The sequence below is a fragment of the Babylonia areolata genome, chromosome 30 (assembly GCF_041734735.1).
Source record: "Babylonia areolata isolate BAREFJ2019XMU chromosome 30, ASM4173473v1, whole genome shotgun sequence".
In the NCBI taxonomy this organism is placed as follows: domain Eukaryota; kingdom Metazoa; phylum Mollusca; class Gastropoda; order Neogastropoda; family Buccinidae; genus Babylonia; species Babylonia areolata.
In genome coordinates, this window is record NC_134905.1 from 24,288,875 (window position 1) to 24,303,874 (window position 15,000).

General features: G+C 46.2%; 1 protein-coding gene across 1 annotated transcript in view; it reads right to left on the minus strand.

Moving 5' to 3' along the window:
* LOC143275640 (UDP-glucuronic acid decarboxylase 1-like) overlaps positions 1-15,000 on the minus strand; it is a 44,854-nt gene that overhangs the window by 6,018 nt on the left and 23,836 nt on the right. The window contains exons 5-9 of the mRNA XM_076579892.1: positions 11,508-11,688; positions 10,767-10,871; positions 6,168-6,227; positions 3,673-3,794; positions 941-1,060 (exon numbers count right to left, since the gene is read on the minus strand). Of these exons, the coding sequence (XP_076436007.1) occupies positions 941-1,060; positions 3,673-3,794; positions 6,168-6,227; positions 10,767-10,871; positions 11,508-11,688 (588 nt within the window). The remainder of the gene's footprint in view (positions 1-940; positions 1,061-3,672; positions 3,795-6,167; positions 6,228-10,766; positions 10,872-11,507; positions 11,689-15,000) is intronic.

Consider the following 15,000-nt stretch of genomic DNA (forward strand, 5'->3'; position numbering starts at 1 on the left):
ACATCTATGTTACATACACACACCAAAATTAACAACCACGTAACAGTGATTGGTTCATTGTGCTACACTCAACAGTGACTGGTTCATTGTGCTACACTTAACAGTGACTGGTTCATTGTGCTACACTCAACAGTGACTGGTTCATTCTGCTACACTTACTGTGACAGGTTCATTCTGCTATACTCAACAGTGACTGGTTCCTTTTAGCTACACTCACCGTGATCGGTTCATTCTGCTATACTCAACAGTGACTGGTTCCTTTTAGCTACACTCACCGTGATCGGTTCATTCTGCTATACTCAACAGTGACTGGTTCCTTGCCAGACTCACTGTGATTGGTTCGTTCTACCACACTTATTCATTTTGCAAAACTGTGATTGGTTCGTTCTGCTACACTCAACAGTGGCTGGTTCCTTTTTGCCACACTCACTATATAACTGGTTCATTCAAGCACACGTGTTCATTTTGCAAAAACTGACTGATTGGTTCGTTCTGCAATACCAAACCATAACTGGTTCCTTTTTCCTACGCTCACTGTGACTGGTTCGTTCCACCAAATTGTTCATTGTGCTACACTCATTGTCTTCAGTTTGATCCACCACACTGTGATTGCTTTGTTGTGCTAAACCTTTTTGTCACACTCACTGTGATTAGTTCATTGTGCTATACGTTTTCTTCACACTTACCGTGATTGGTTTGTTCTGCTAAACCTTTTCTTCACACTTAAATCTGATTACTTCATCCTGCTATACTTTTTTGTCATGTTCACCGTGATTGGTTCGTTGTGCTAAACCTTTTTCGTCACACTCACCGTGATTGGTTTGTTGTGCTAAACCTTTTTCGTCACACTCACCGTGATTGGTTCGTTGTGCTAAACCTTTTTCGTCACACTCACCGTGATTGGTTCATTCTGCTAAACCTTTTCGTGAGTCACACTCACCGTGATTGGTTCGTTCTGCAGAGCCTGCAGGATGAAGTTGCTGACGACCCGCCCGTCGTTCATGTGCATGCGGGGACCGTACGTGTTGAAGATTCTGGCCACCCGCACCTCCAGGTTCTCCTGTGACACATTCACACGGATAGACGCCAACCCCTGACAAGTGTGTGTAGGAACAATCAGGAAATTGGGTGGGAACTGACGGGCGCAATAGCCGAGTGGTTAAAGTGTTGGACTTTCAATCTGAGGGTCCCGGGTTCGAATCACGGTGACGGCGCCTGGTGGGTAAAGGGTGGAGATTTTTACGATCTCCCAGGTCAACATATGTGCAGACCTGCTAGTGCCTGAACCCCCTTCGTGTGTATATGCAAGCAGAAGATCAAATACGCACGTTAAAGATCCTGTAATCCATGTCAGCGTTCGGTGGGTTATGGAAGCAAGAACATACCCAGCATGCACACCCCCGAAAACGGAGTATGGCTGCCTACATGGCGGGGTAAAAACGGTCATACACGTAAAAGCCCACTCGTGTGCATACGAGTGAACGCAGCAGCAGCAGGAGGGAACATTTTGAATCTGGTAGGAACATCGGGCTCTAGGCCACATCAGCAAACGTACATTTTATCAACAAGGCAACGCTTGGACCTACCCTGCAACACAGTGTAACTGCTACGATTAAGATGACTGGTCCACTCAATGCTGTTTCAATGTACGCACACACGTGATTAGCTGAGCATCATCACACGAGACCAGGGTCAGTGGTGACTGCCCTGGCCTCGTGATCGATAGGTCCAGAGCGTCTGGGTAAAGTTACGACAGGAAAGCAAGTGGCCATGCTATGTAGTCGAAATTGAACTCGTCAGAACAATTTTGATGATGGCATAACGTTGGGACAAACTGTGATCTAGCATAACAAAATAAGGCAAAATCATAACAGTTGGCGTCTCTACACACAGGAGCAAGGTGGCCGAGTGGTTAAGACACTTATCTGCCAACGCACAGAGTTCTGACAGGGTCTGGGTTTGAATTCCTGCTCTCGCCCTTTTCTCCCAAGTTTGAATGGAAAAATCCAACTGAGCTTCTCATCATTCAGATCAGACAATAAACTGAGGTCCCCCAATCTGGACAGGGAAGAAAGTGCAACTGACTTAATTTGAATAAATTGTTCACAACGCTTGGCAAGGGTACCTATGCTTTGGTCATATTTTCAATTTATATGATTTGATGCTATTTGTTTATTACAATCAATTTCTTTCTGCACTGAAGCAATGATTCAGCTTATACACACTGTCAATTTTATCATCCACACCCCAAAAGAAACCATACTGATCAAACACATTTCAGCATATTTTTTCTTAAAGAGCGTGTGTGCATGTGCATGTGTGTGAAAGAGAGAGAGAACTGAATTGAATAAATCTTACTGAATGAACAAATTTGTATTTTCTGAGGGTAATAAAGTAAGCAAGACACTGCTTTTTTTTCCAGCCAGCCCTCGAAGAGGAAACGTTTAAATGAAACAAAGGACAAAATGGGGGACGGGGGGGTTGGGGGGGGGAGGAGTGGGGGGCGGTGTGAATCATTATATCAATACAGCAAGCACATTGTAATCATAGTTACATGAATAGTAATAATAATATCAATGGACGTTTACACAGCACGTTTCTCCAGAAATACTGCTCAAAGCGCTTTATATTTCGTTCCTCAATCCCCGCCTCCCCATCATCAATACTCCTCTCCCACCCTACGCCCCCCCCGCCCCCCGCCCCCACTCCCCACACACAGAAGCACGTGCCAGACAACACTCTCGCAACCAAACATTGGAAACCACCCACCCACACCCATGGCGCCCTCCAGAAAGTGGAGTGATGGCCTAGAGGTAACGCGTCCTCCTAGGAAGCGAGAGAATCTGTGCGCGCTGGTTCGAATCACGGCACAGCCCCCGAAATTTTCTCCCCCTCCACTAGACCTTGAGTGGTGGTCTGGACGCTAGTCATTCGGATGAGATGATAAACCGAGGTCCCGTGTGCAGCATGCACTTAGCGCACGTAAAAGAACCCACGGCAACAAAAGGGTTGTTCCTGGCAAAATTCTGTAGAAAAATCCACTTTGAGAGGAAAAACAAATAAAACTGCACACAGGAAAAAATACAAAAAAATGGGTGGCGCTCTGGTATGGCGACGTGCTCTCCCTGGGGAGAGCAGCCCGAATTTCACACAGAGAAATCTGTTGTGATAAAAAGAAATACAAATACAAATACAAAACGCATCCCAGCAACACGCACTCAGGCACGCATACACACACACAAATGCAACAGCACACTCATCAGCACCCTGCCACACACACACACACAGCAAAACAGCTTCTCCACAACAAAACATGCACCCAAAACCAAATCACACCAAGATCAGGAAAAAAAAAAACAACAACAACAAAAACAACAAACAAAAATGATGGTACTGTTGTAGGAAAAGATGTGTTTTTCAGAGCATGCTTAAAAGATTTCAGCGAGACAAAATAGTAATTTGGCATCAACAACACTACGTAGCTAGAGGAGAATGAGAGGAGGGGGAGAGAGACAGAGAGACAGAGACAGACAGAGCCAGGACAGTGTATTATGGAAGGCTGACCTGTTTTTTATAGGCGTAGCACATGGTTTCTGTGTGTGTGTGTGAGTGCGAGAGAGACAGAGACAGAGACAGAGAGAGAGCCAGGACACAGCATGACGGAAGGCTGACCTGCTTTTTATAGGCGTAGCACATGGTCTCCGCCACCCGCTTGCCCTCGTCGTAGCAGGCCCGGGGTCCGATGGGATTCACGTGGCCCCAGTAGTCCTCTGTCTGGGGGTGCTGCTCTGGGTCTGTACGCACACAGCCACTCTTTGTAGGTTAACTCTCTCCATACGAACGGCGAAAGAGACGACGTTAACAGCGTTTCACCCCAATTACCATCATCAAACTATTGCATGCGTAAGGCTCTTATACTGAAGAGGTGAATGTTGACAAAGAATACCACAATTCTGACGACGGAAGCTAAAGGTTGGGTCATTCAGACACCCACTGGGCATCTGAGGGGTCTGTGTAGAGGAGAAGAGAGGACTGGCCGTACTGAGTGAGTTAAACCAATACATGAAACACACAGCCACTCTTTGTAGGTTAAACCAATACATGAAACACACAGCCACTCTTTGTAGGTTAAACCAATACATGAAACACACAGCCACTCTTTGTAGGTTAAACCAATACATGAAACACACAGTCACTCTTTGTAGGTTAAACCAATACATGAAACACACAGCCACTCTTTGTGGTTAAACCAATACATGAAACACACAGCCATTCTTTGTAGGTTAAACCAATACATGAAACACGCAGCCACTCGTTGTAGGTTAAACCAATACATGAAACACACAGCCACTCTTTGTAGGTTAAACCAATACATGAAACACACAGCCACTCGTTGTAGGTTAAACCAATACATGAAACACACAGCCACTCTTTGTAGGTTAAACCAATACATGAAACACGCAGCCACTCGTTGTAGGTTAAACCAATACATGAAACGCACAGCGCCACTCGTTGTAGGTTAAACCAATACATGAAACACACAGCCACTCGTTGTAGGTTAAACCAATACATGAAACACACAGCCACTCTTTGTAGATTAGATTAACCCTTTGAGCCCTGAGTTCCTGAGCAATTTTAACCCTTCTGCCTGAGCTCCTGAGTCTCAACCTGGCAGCTGTTTTCTCACACGTTTTGTTCCTGATTTCTGCCTTGACGGGCCAGGTTGAGACTCTACACGCTTCATGGTAGAAATCGATCTTTTTTATCCAAAGCACGTGCACAAAACACAGTGAAAAGGTGCGGCCATGTTGGTACTACATTCACTGGCGTCAGAATTTTACGGTTTTTCTGATTGGCTCTTCAATGTAAGTCAACCAATAGCAAAACATGACACAAGTGTTTACGCACCACTCAAACGGTGGCTAGGCATTATGTCATTTTTCTTTACCACCGGTAGAGTGGTGGTCAGGGCTCAAAGGGTTAAACAAATACATGAAACACACAGCCACTCTTTGTAGGTTAAACAAATACATGAATGAATGAATAAATAAATAAATAAATAAATAAACAAATAAATAAATATAAATGGGTCTAAGCACACAGGAATGCTTTGTAGCAGTGAAGAGAGAAACAGATATAAATAAATGGGTCTGAAAGCACTACGACTATTTGTATTTGTATTTCTTTTCATCAACAGATTTCTCTGTGTGAACTTCGGGCTGCTCTCCCCAGGGAGAGCGCGTCGCCATACTACAGCGCCACCCATTTTTTTGTATTTTTTCCTGTGTGCAATTTTATTTCTTTTTCCTATCGAAGTGGATTTTTCTACAGAATTTTGCCAGGAACAACCCTTTTGTTGCCGTGGGTTCTTTTACGTGCACTAAGTGCATGCTGCACACGGGACCTCGGTTTATCGTCTCATCCGAATGACTAGCGTCCAGACCACCACTCAAGGTCTAGTGGAGGGGGAGAAAATTTCGGGGGCTGTGCCGTGGTTCGAACCAGCGCGCTCAGATTCTCTCGCTTCCTAGGCGGACGCGTTACCTCTAGGCCATCACTCCACATTTGTATCAGTAAATAAACAAACAGACAAATAAATAAACGGGTCTCAGCACAAAGTGACTCTTTGTAGAGTCCAACGCTTTTTACCACTCGGCTATTGCGCCTGTCGAAAAAAGCAAACCATTTCTCTCTCTCTCTCTCTATCACTCACCCCCCTTTCTTTTTCACTGTACTGCATACAACGATAAACGAAAAAACTGTAGTATGATAAATTCTTTCTTTGGTAATCCTAGCCACAATCATGTTGTGAGTATTATTTCGAATGACAATGAAAACTCTTTGAAAGCTCTAGCTAGATTCATTGCAGAAGCAATGCTTGTGAGAAAAAAGATAATGGAGCAAAATGACAACTAATCCAATGATGATCCACATTTAACTGCACGTTTCATGTATGTATCTGTACGCATGTGAGTGCGTGCATTATTAAGTATGTATTTTGCGCGCGCACGCGCGTGTGTGTGTGTGTGCGTGCGTGTGCGTGTGTGTGATGTTAGAACCATTCAAGAGGTGCAACAATATGCTTAATATGATATCCCCCTTGTCCTGAGGGCTGTATTGCTATGTGGACAATAAATTACTTTTCACGTTTCACGTTTCTCACTCACCTCCGTACACTTCTGAAGTGGAGGCCAGCAGAAGCTTGGCTCGCACTCTCTTGGCCAGACCTGCACACAGGGCCCACACACACACACACTCACTGTTACTAGAGGGACTGGACATGTTTGCCTTGTGCCTGCTGCGTGTGATGCTTCTGCTAGGTGTGATGTTTGTGATGCATGTGTTAACTTGTGGTTGTGAGTTTTAGGGAGGTGAGAATGTGTGAACGTTTTACATGATTGTGAGTTTTAGGGAGGTGAGAATGTGTGCATGTATGAACGTTTTACATGATTGTGAGTTTTAGGGAGGTGAGAATGTGTTTTACATGATTGTGATTTTTAGGGAGGTGAGAATGTGTGCATGTATGAACGTTTTACATGATTGTGATTTTTAGGGAGGTGAGAATGTGCATGTGTGAACGTTTTACAGTAGTGCGGGCCGGGGGTCTGGTGGCGACACAGGACGTTTTCAAAGTTCCTTCCTTCCTTTTCCTCACTTTTCTATCCCAATTTTTCGTTTTCTCCATCTTCTTTCTTTTATATTTTCTCTCTTTTATGTCCGTAGCCTGTTGTTAGGTTGTTGTCTCGTGTTGTTCACTTTGTTGTCGAATAAATTTTCATTTCTCTTGTTATCTATGCCTCCTCCAAGTGTTCATTTTGTGTGAACCCCACCGTAGTGCTTGGCCATCGCTCCTCCTTACCCACTTTGTGTTGGTAACACACACACCATCCTGAGGACTGCCAGACAGATATAGTCACTTGTCACACATGGAGGAAGGTGGCAGAATGGTTAAGACTGGCTCGGCTGCCAATTCAGAGAGTCCGTGAGGGTGTGGGTTCGAATCCCGCTCTCGCCCTTTCTCCCCAGTTTGACTGAGAAATCAGACTGAACGTCCAGTCATTCGGATAAGACGATAAACCGAGGTCCCGTGTGCAGCACGCACTTGGCGCACTGAAAAAGAACCCATGGCAATGAGAGTGTTGTCCTCTTGCAAAATTATGAAGAAAAAAAAACAACATCCACTCTGATAGGTACACAAATATAAAAGCATGCACTCAAGGCCTGACAAGTGCGTTGGGTTAGGGCTGCTGTCAGGCATCTGCTGAACAGATGTGGTGCAGCGTATATACAGATTCGTTCAAATGCAGTGACACCTATCAAAAACTTTTCATGGAAAATGTAATGTATTTGGCAGGTATCTTGCCAAGTTTCATGGCGACTGGACCATTAGAAACAAAACACATGGCTTCACAATTTGGGTACCAAAATCTGGGTAGGTCTTCCCACCTTAAAAAACTGAAACTGAAACATACATGTTTAGAATGCATACAGCAGAACAGCAGAACAGCAAAACACCCTGGCAAATGTACACAGGCATCGTACACACTCAAAACACACGCCTCAACGACACACTCAAAACACACGCCTCAACGACACACTCAAAACACACGCCTCAACGACGCACTGAAAACGCACGCCTCAACAACGCACTCAAAACACACGCCTCAACGACACACTCAAAACACACGCCTCAACGACACACTGGGGCAACTGCTGCCGCCAGACGACAGGGGGGGGGGGGGGGGGGGTGGGGGAATGAAAGCAAGTGATTAGTTAAGGCTGTGTGTGGGGGCGAAAGTTGCTGATGACAGGTAAAGATGACACTGCGATAAGAGAAAAAGAAAGGTGAGGAAAGACGAGGAGGATGGAGGCCCCATGAAAAAAAGGGGTGGGGTGGGGGTGTGTGTGTGGGGGGGGGGGGGGGAGAAAGAAAAAAGAAAAAAAAGAAAAAGAAGAAGAAGAAGAAGAGACTGCTGCTTGATGCGAGCCTCTTCTTCCTCTCCAGTCACACGTAAAGTCAACGGGACATCTGTGCAGCTTCTTCTTCTTTTATGATATATGAAATGATATGATATGATATGGATACTTACATAGCACCTATCCTCTGTCAGAGACAAAACTCTGAGCACTTTACAAACAGTCAGTCAGTCACACAACAGGCTCTCCCACCTGGGAAAATCCAGCTGACAACTGCTTTTGGGCACTCATCATTCGTTTCCTGTGTCATTCAATCAGGCTTCAGTCAAACACACACACACAAACACCCTCCACACACACACACACACACACACCATCCACACACGCACACAAACACACACACCACCCTTTCCACACACACTCACACACACACACACACACCCCTTCCACCCCACACACACATGACATACTGCCACCACTTATATGAAAGAAACCCTGCTCTATATATAACCACACTATACATATCCTGTTCAGTTCAGCGTTTCTGTGACAGACGCTCACTCAACCATGCAACAGCCGACCACCTTCCTCTTTTGGAGCGGATCTGGGTCACCCGACCTTAACGCTTGGGTCACACCAACCTTCACAGCTGATAACACAGACACACACACACGGGCAATCCCCATTCAGCCACCCTGATGGCTTTGTTGCGGCAGAGTTCAAGTTGAAAGCATCAGGACCCGTGTCCCCGAGTTGTGCTGATTCAGCAGGGCTTTTTGCTCTTTTTTTTCTTTTTTTTTTCCTAATTTTTTTTTTTTTTATTACAACAGATTTCTCTGTGTGAAATTCGGGCTGCTCTCCCCAGGGAGAGCGCGTCGCTATACAACAGCGCCACCCATTTTTTTATATTTTTTCCTGCGTGCAGTTTTATTTGTTTTTCCTCTCAAAGTGGATTTTTCTACAGAATTTTGCCAGGGACAGCCCTTTTGTTGCCGTGGGTTCTTTTACGTGCGCTAAGTGCATGTTGCACTCGGGAACTCGGTTTATCGTCTCATCCGAATGACTAGCGTCCAGACCACCACTCAAGGTCTAGTGGAGGGGGAGAAAATATCGGCGGCTGAGCCGTGATTCGAACCAGCGCGTTCAGATTCTCTCGCTTCCTAGGCGGACGCGTTACCTCTAGGCCATTGCTCCACCTTCCCATGGATAGCGGATTTTTTTTTTGATTTTTTTTTGGTCAAGCTCACCAACCTCTTCTCTGTTCCATGTGTCTTGTGTATCTCCCCATCCCTACTGGCCTGTGCTTGAACTAGTGTCAGCCCTACAAGTCAAGATAATTGCTGGGAAGTCCTTGGCACACACACACACAACACACCATCACACACACACACACTCACACAACCCATCACACACACACACATACACACATACACAAGCACACACATACGCACACACACACATTCACACACACACACACACACACATGTTCACACACACACACACACATACACACACAGAGAGACAGCTGCTGTTGTCACAGTATGTGTCAATGCCACAGTTTACGTGACATCACTCCAGCAACAAGGATCTTTCCGACGTGTGGAACACACTGAGAAAGGAGGGGGAGGGAAAGTACTGGGAGAGTACCCCACATTTTCATAACAATGCTGGAAGCTCCTGAATACCATTGTCAATTTGTTCACGCTAAGGCCATGGTAAATGTATGCCCTACCCTACACCCCCCCCCACCCCCCCCCAACCCCCCCCCCCCCAACCCCTTCACAAGGAAAAAAAAAAAGGGATTTAAAAAAAAGAAATTTACTACTGGTACAGTACTCTACATTTTCATAACAATGCTAGAAGCTCCTGAATACCATTGTCACTTTGTTCGTGCTAAGGCCCAGGTTAATGTATGCCCCCCCCCCCCCTCCCCCCCCCATGAGAGAGACAGAGAGAGAGAGGGAGAGAGAGAGAGGGAGAGAGATAGATATGAGTGATACAGAAAGAGAAATACAGAGAGAGTAAAAGACAGAGAGAAGAGAGAATGATGAAGAAAGTGAGAGAGAGGCACAGAGAGAGAGAGAGAGAGGGAGGGAAAAAAAGAGGGAATATTGAAAAAAAAGAAAGAAAAAAAAAAGAAAAGAAAAAAAAGAGAATGGAACACGAAAAACAAAACAAAACAAAAAAAACCAATAGGGTAAACATAAGTAACTTCAAATAACTAGAACAAACATCTTGCTGGATTGTACCTCAAATCCTTTCTGCAATAGCAGAAAATGTTTTCAAATTGTCAATAATACATTCAAGTGGACTTTTCTTTTTAAGTTTGGTAAAAAAAAACGATGTTACACTTTGGCACTGTGTTTGTTAGAAATAAGTTTTCCACATATGCATTAAACATCTTTGCTAAGTTTAGAGAGAGAGAGAGTGTGTGTGTGTGTGTGTTTTCTGTGTGTGAGTCTCTATGTGTGTGCGTGTCTGTGTCTAAGCTGATGTAAAAATTAGCATGTACAATTATCACAGTCAATACACATGTGATAAGCACAATGAGAACACACATTATTACCGTACTATAATCAAAACAAACACACACAAGTAACAAGAGAGGCAAGGCCTTCAAGACTCACTTGTGATAAATTAAGACTGGAAAGAACTGAAGTTTTCCTATTTTCATGCCAAATTTGGTGTCAACTGACAAAGTATTTGCAGAGAAAATGTCAATGTTAAAGTTTACCACAGACACACAGACACACACACGGACACACACACACACACACAACCGAACACCGGGTTAAAACATAGACTCACTTTGTTTGCACAAGTGAGTCAATTAAAAGCAAGCTACCCACCCAGCATGTTGATGGTACCCAGGGTGCTGGTCTTGATGGTTTTGATGGGGTTGTACATGTAGTTGGGTGGAGATGCCGGACAGGCCAGGTGATAGATCTCGTCCACTGAAAAACAGGCAACAAAAAAATTCAAATTAAAAAAAAAAAAAAAGATTCAGTTTCAAGAGGGTACCAAAGCGTGTGGACTCGTCCACATTTGCTACAACTGCACACAAAATCTGCGACTGAACGTTCACTGTCGTCAGTCCAAGTTTCAGTTTCAAGGGCGTGTCAAAGCGTGTGGACTCATCCATACATGCTACACCGCGCAACTTCTCCGACTGAATGATCACTGTCATCAGTCCTGAAAGAGTAAGTCTGTAGTTACCTAAAAGGCTGAAAACTCCTGTAGCTGTGTACGAGGCAGTGATTCATATCTGTTATGTCAAAGGTTCGACATAGGAAAGCAGGGCCCAGTCCTCTCTTTCCATCATTTCAAATCACTCCGGACGAGAGGCCCCGATCACAGCCCTGCTGTTCACAACCGTTTCAGATAGTTTTGAACCTTTGGAGTGGCACCTAACTTCCATAATGACATTATGAGCTAAGAATATCGTAACTGACCTTTCCACTCTCAATGTACGAAGGGTTGACGATGTTGTGGAGCAGGAGCTCAAAGTTCTCATGGCCGATCCAGTGCTCTACAAACACACACACACACACACACACACACTAAACAAACAACATGATCCAAGTTATCACCTTCGATGTACAAAGGGTTGACGATGTCATGGTGCAGGAGCTCAAAGTTCTCGTGGCCGATCCAGTGCTCCACGTTGCGTTTGCGGCCCGTGAAGAAGTTGTCCACCACCGTGACCTCGTGACCCTCCATCATCAGCTGGTCCACCAGGTGGGACCCCACAAACCCCGCCCCTCCTGTCACCTGTACATCACAGCGTTTGTAGCCCCGCCCCTCCTGTCATCTGTACATCACAGCGTTTGTAGCCCCGCCCCTCCTGTCATCTGTACATCACAGCGTTTGTAGCCCCAGCCCCTCCTGTCATCTGTACATCACAGCATTTGTAGCCCTGCCCCTTCTGTCACCTGTCATTACAGTGTTTCTAACCCTGCCCCTTCTGTCACCTGTGCATCACAGTGTTTCTAACCCCGCCCCTCCAGTCACCTGTGCATCACAGTGTTTCTAACCCTGCCCCTTCTGTCACCTGTGCATCACAGTGTTTCTAACCCCGCCCCTCCAGTCACCTGTCATCACAGTGTTTCTAACCCCGCCCCTCCAGTCACCTGTCATCACAGTGTTTCTAACCCCGCCCCTCCAGTCACCTGTTCATCACAGTGTTTCTAACCCCGCCCCTCCAGTCACCTGTCATCACAGTGTTTCTAACCCCGCCCCTCCAGTCACCTGTCATCACAGTGTTTCTAACCCTGCCCCTTCTGTCACCTGTCATCATAGTGTTTCTAACCCCACCCCTCCAGTCACCTGTCATCACAGTGTTTCTAACCCCGCCCCTCCAGTCACCTGTCATTACAGTGTTTCTAACCCCGCCCCTCCAGTCACCTGTCATCAGTGTTTCTAACCCCGCCCCTCCAGTCACCTGTCATCACAGTGTTTCTAACCCTGCCCCTCCTGTCACCTGTGCATCACAGTGTTTCTAACCCCGCCCCTCCAGTCACCTGTCATTCAGTGTTTCTAACCCCGCCCCTCCAATTACCTTTCATCACAGTGTTTCTAACCCCGCCCCTCCAGTCACCTGTCATCACAGTGTTTCTAACCCCGCCCCTCCAGTCACCTGTCATCACAGTGTTTCTAACCCCGCCCCTCCAGTCACCTGTCATCACAGTGTTTCTAACCCCTGCCCCTTCAGTCACCTGTCATCACAGTGTTTCTAACCCCGCCCCTCCAGTCACCTGTCATCACAGTGTTTCTAACCCCGCCCCTCCAGTCACCTGTCATTACAGTGTTTCTAACCCCGCCCCTCCAGTCACCTGTCATCACTGTGTTTCTAACCCCGCCCCTCCAGTCACCTGTCATTACAGTGTTTCTAACCCCGCCCCTCCAGTCACCTGTCATCACAGTGTTTCTAACCCCGCCCCTCCAGTTACCTGTCATCATGGTGTTTCTAACCCCGCCCCTCCAGTCACCTGTCATCACAGTGTTTCTAACCCCGCCCCTCCAGTCACCTGTCATCACAGTGTTTCTAACCCCGCCCCTCCAGTCACCTGTCATCACAGTGGCTATTGGTACAACGGTCAGTCGTGTCCCGCTATGACCACAACAGCAGCAGGCGAGGCAAGTGCTTTCCACAGCCAATAACGTAGCAAACTCACTGCTTCACGGCTACAGTTAGAATATTAATATGTTGTTCCAATTGGGGGGTGGGGGGGGGGGTGCACAATATCATGTTGATCAAACCAAGACAGCCAGAAGTACCCACTGAGGTTCATTCACATAACAAGCATGGAGGGGGGGGGGGGGGACGAGGAGGGGATGTGATGGCTTGGGAAGGGTGAAGGGTAGGGGAGGGGGGGATCTCTCCCCCCCCCCCCCTTGCCCCTCCCCACCATACCCTCCCTTTGCCTGTACAAACACAACACAACCATCTTTTTCTCAGCACAGACACATGCTGCAGCCTAGCAACAACATATATAAATTTGTGGGAAAAGTACTGTGGTGTGACAAATGTGACGACGACTCTCACAGCAACGGGTGTGCTATTGATTTCACTGATTTTCCCCACTACACAGCTGCCACGGTAACATCTGGCTGTCCACAATGCAGCACACGCACACACACACACACACAATAACAGACACACAGAGACAAACACACACACACACACACAGAGTCACACACACAAACACACACACACACAGACACAAACACACCCTCACCCCCCACCCCCCAAATGCAGGACAGGGATCTTTGTCTCACTGATGACAGCCTCACACACACACACACACACACACACACACACACACCTCACACACACAAAAGAGGCATAGAGGATGCCAACAATAAGATCATATCCACAGATTTACCTAAAAAAAAACAAAAAAAACCCAACCAACCCAGAACATTCAAAAGCTGCAAAACCAGACGGACAGGCAACGTGCATGCGTGCGCATACTACAAATAACATTATTTTATTTTGTTTCAGTATTAAGACAGTCACCCTCCAGTTAAACGATCCCTGGATTCATGTCCCCAATTTTTTTTTAGTTCTACAAAATCAGAATCAGTCACTGTTTCCTCAATGGGTCCTACAATGTTTATTCACTTGTTTCATGTCTGGCTTCAGTTATATATATATGTGTGTGTGCGTGTGTGTGTGTGTGTGTGTGTATCAGTATCTATATATATTTGTATAAGCTTCTGCTCACTGGTTGCTGACCTGTTCAGTATTCACTTCAAGACATGTGATCAACACATGTGCGCGTATGTGTGTGTGTGTGTATGTGTTTGTGAACGTGTGTGAACACGTGTGTGTGATTGTGTGCGTGTGCATGTGTGTGCGCACATGCGCGTGTGTGCGTGTTTGTGTGTGTGCATGTGTGTGCGTGTGCGTGTATGCGTTTTTTGTGTGTGCACGTGTGTGTTTGCACCCGTGCTTGCCGTGGGCGTGTGTCTGTGCATTTCTCTGTGTGTCTGAGTCGTGTGTGTGTGTGTGTGTGTGTGTGTGTCTGTGTGTGCATGTACATAAGCACATGTGACTGTGAGCGTGCCATTGGTATTCTCTCCCCCACCCCCCAGTCCCCCCACCACCCTCCCCCCACCCCCCTCCAGTTCTCCATGCAGAGAGGCAGAGAGGAATAATCACCAGGTCCCCCCCAAACTACAGGGTGCCGGATTGGTGTGGTGTGTGTGTGGTGACAGCTGTCACTTCAAATCAATTGATTCGTTTAAAACTCCCTGCCCTCCTTTTCTGGGGTTTTTTGTGGGGTTTTTGGGGGGTTTTTTAGGGGGTGGGGGGGGAGGGCGGTTTTTTTTTTGGGGGGGGGATTCATTCAGGGCTGCAAGTGCTGAAGAGAGAGAAAGATACTGATTGATAGATAGATAGATACATTACATACATACATACATGCATGCATGCATGCATGCATAAACAGACAGACAGATAGATAGATCGATAGATAGATACAAAGATGCATACATACATACATACATATATACATACATACACAGACAGATAGATACATAGATAGATACACAGATACATAAATAGACAGACAGACAGAA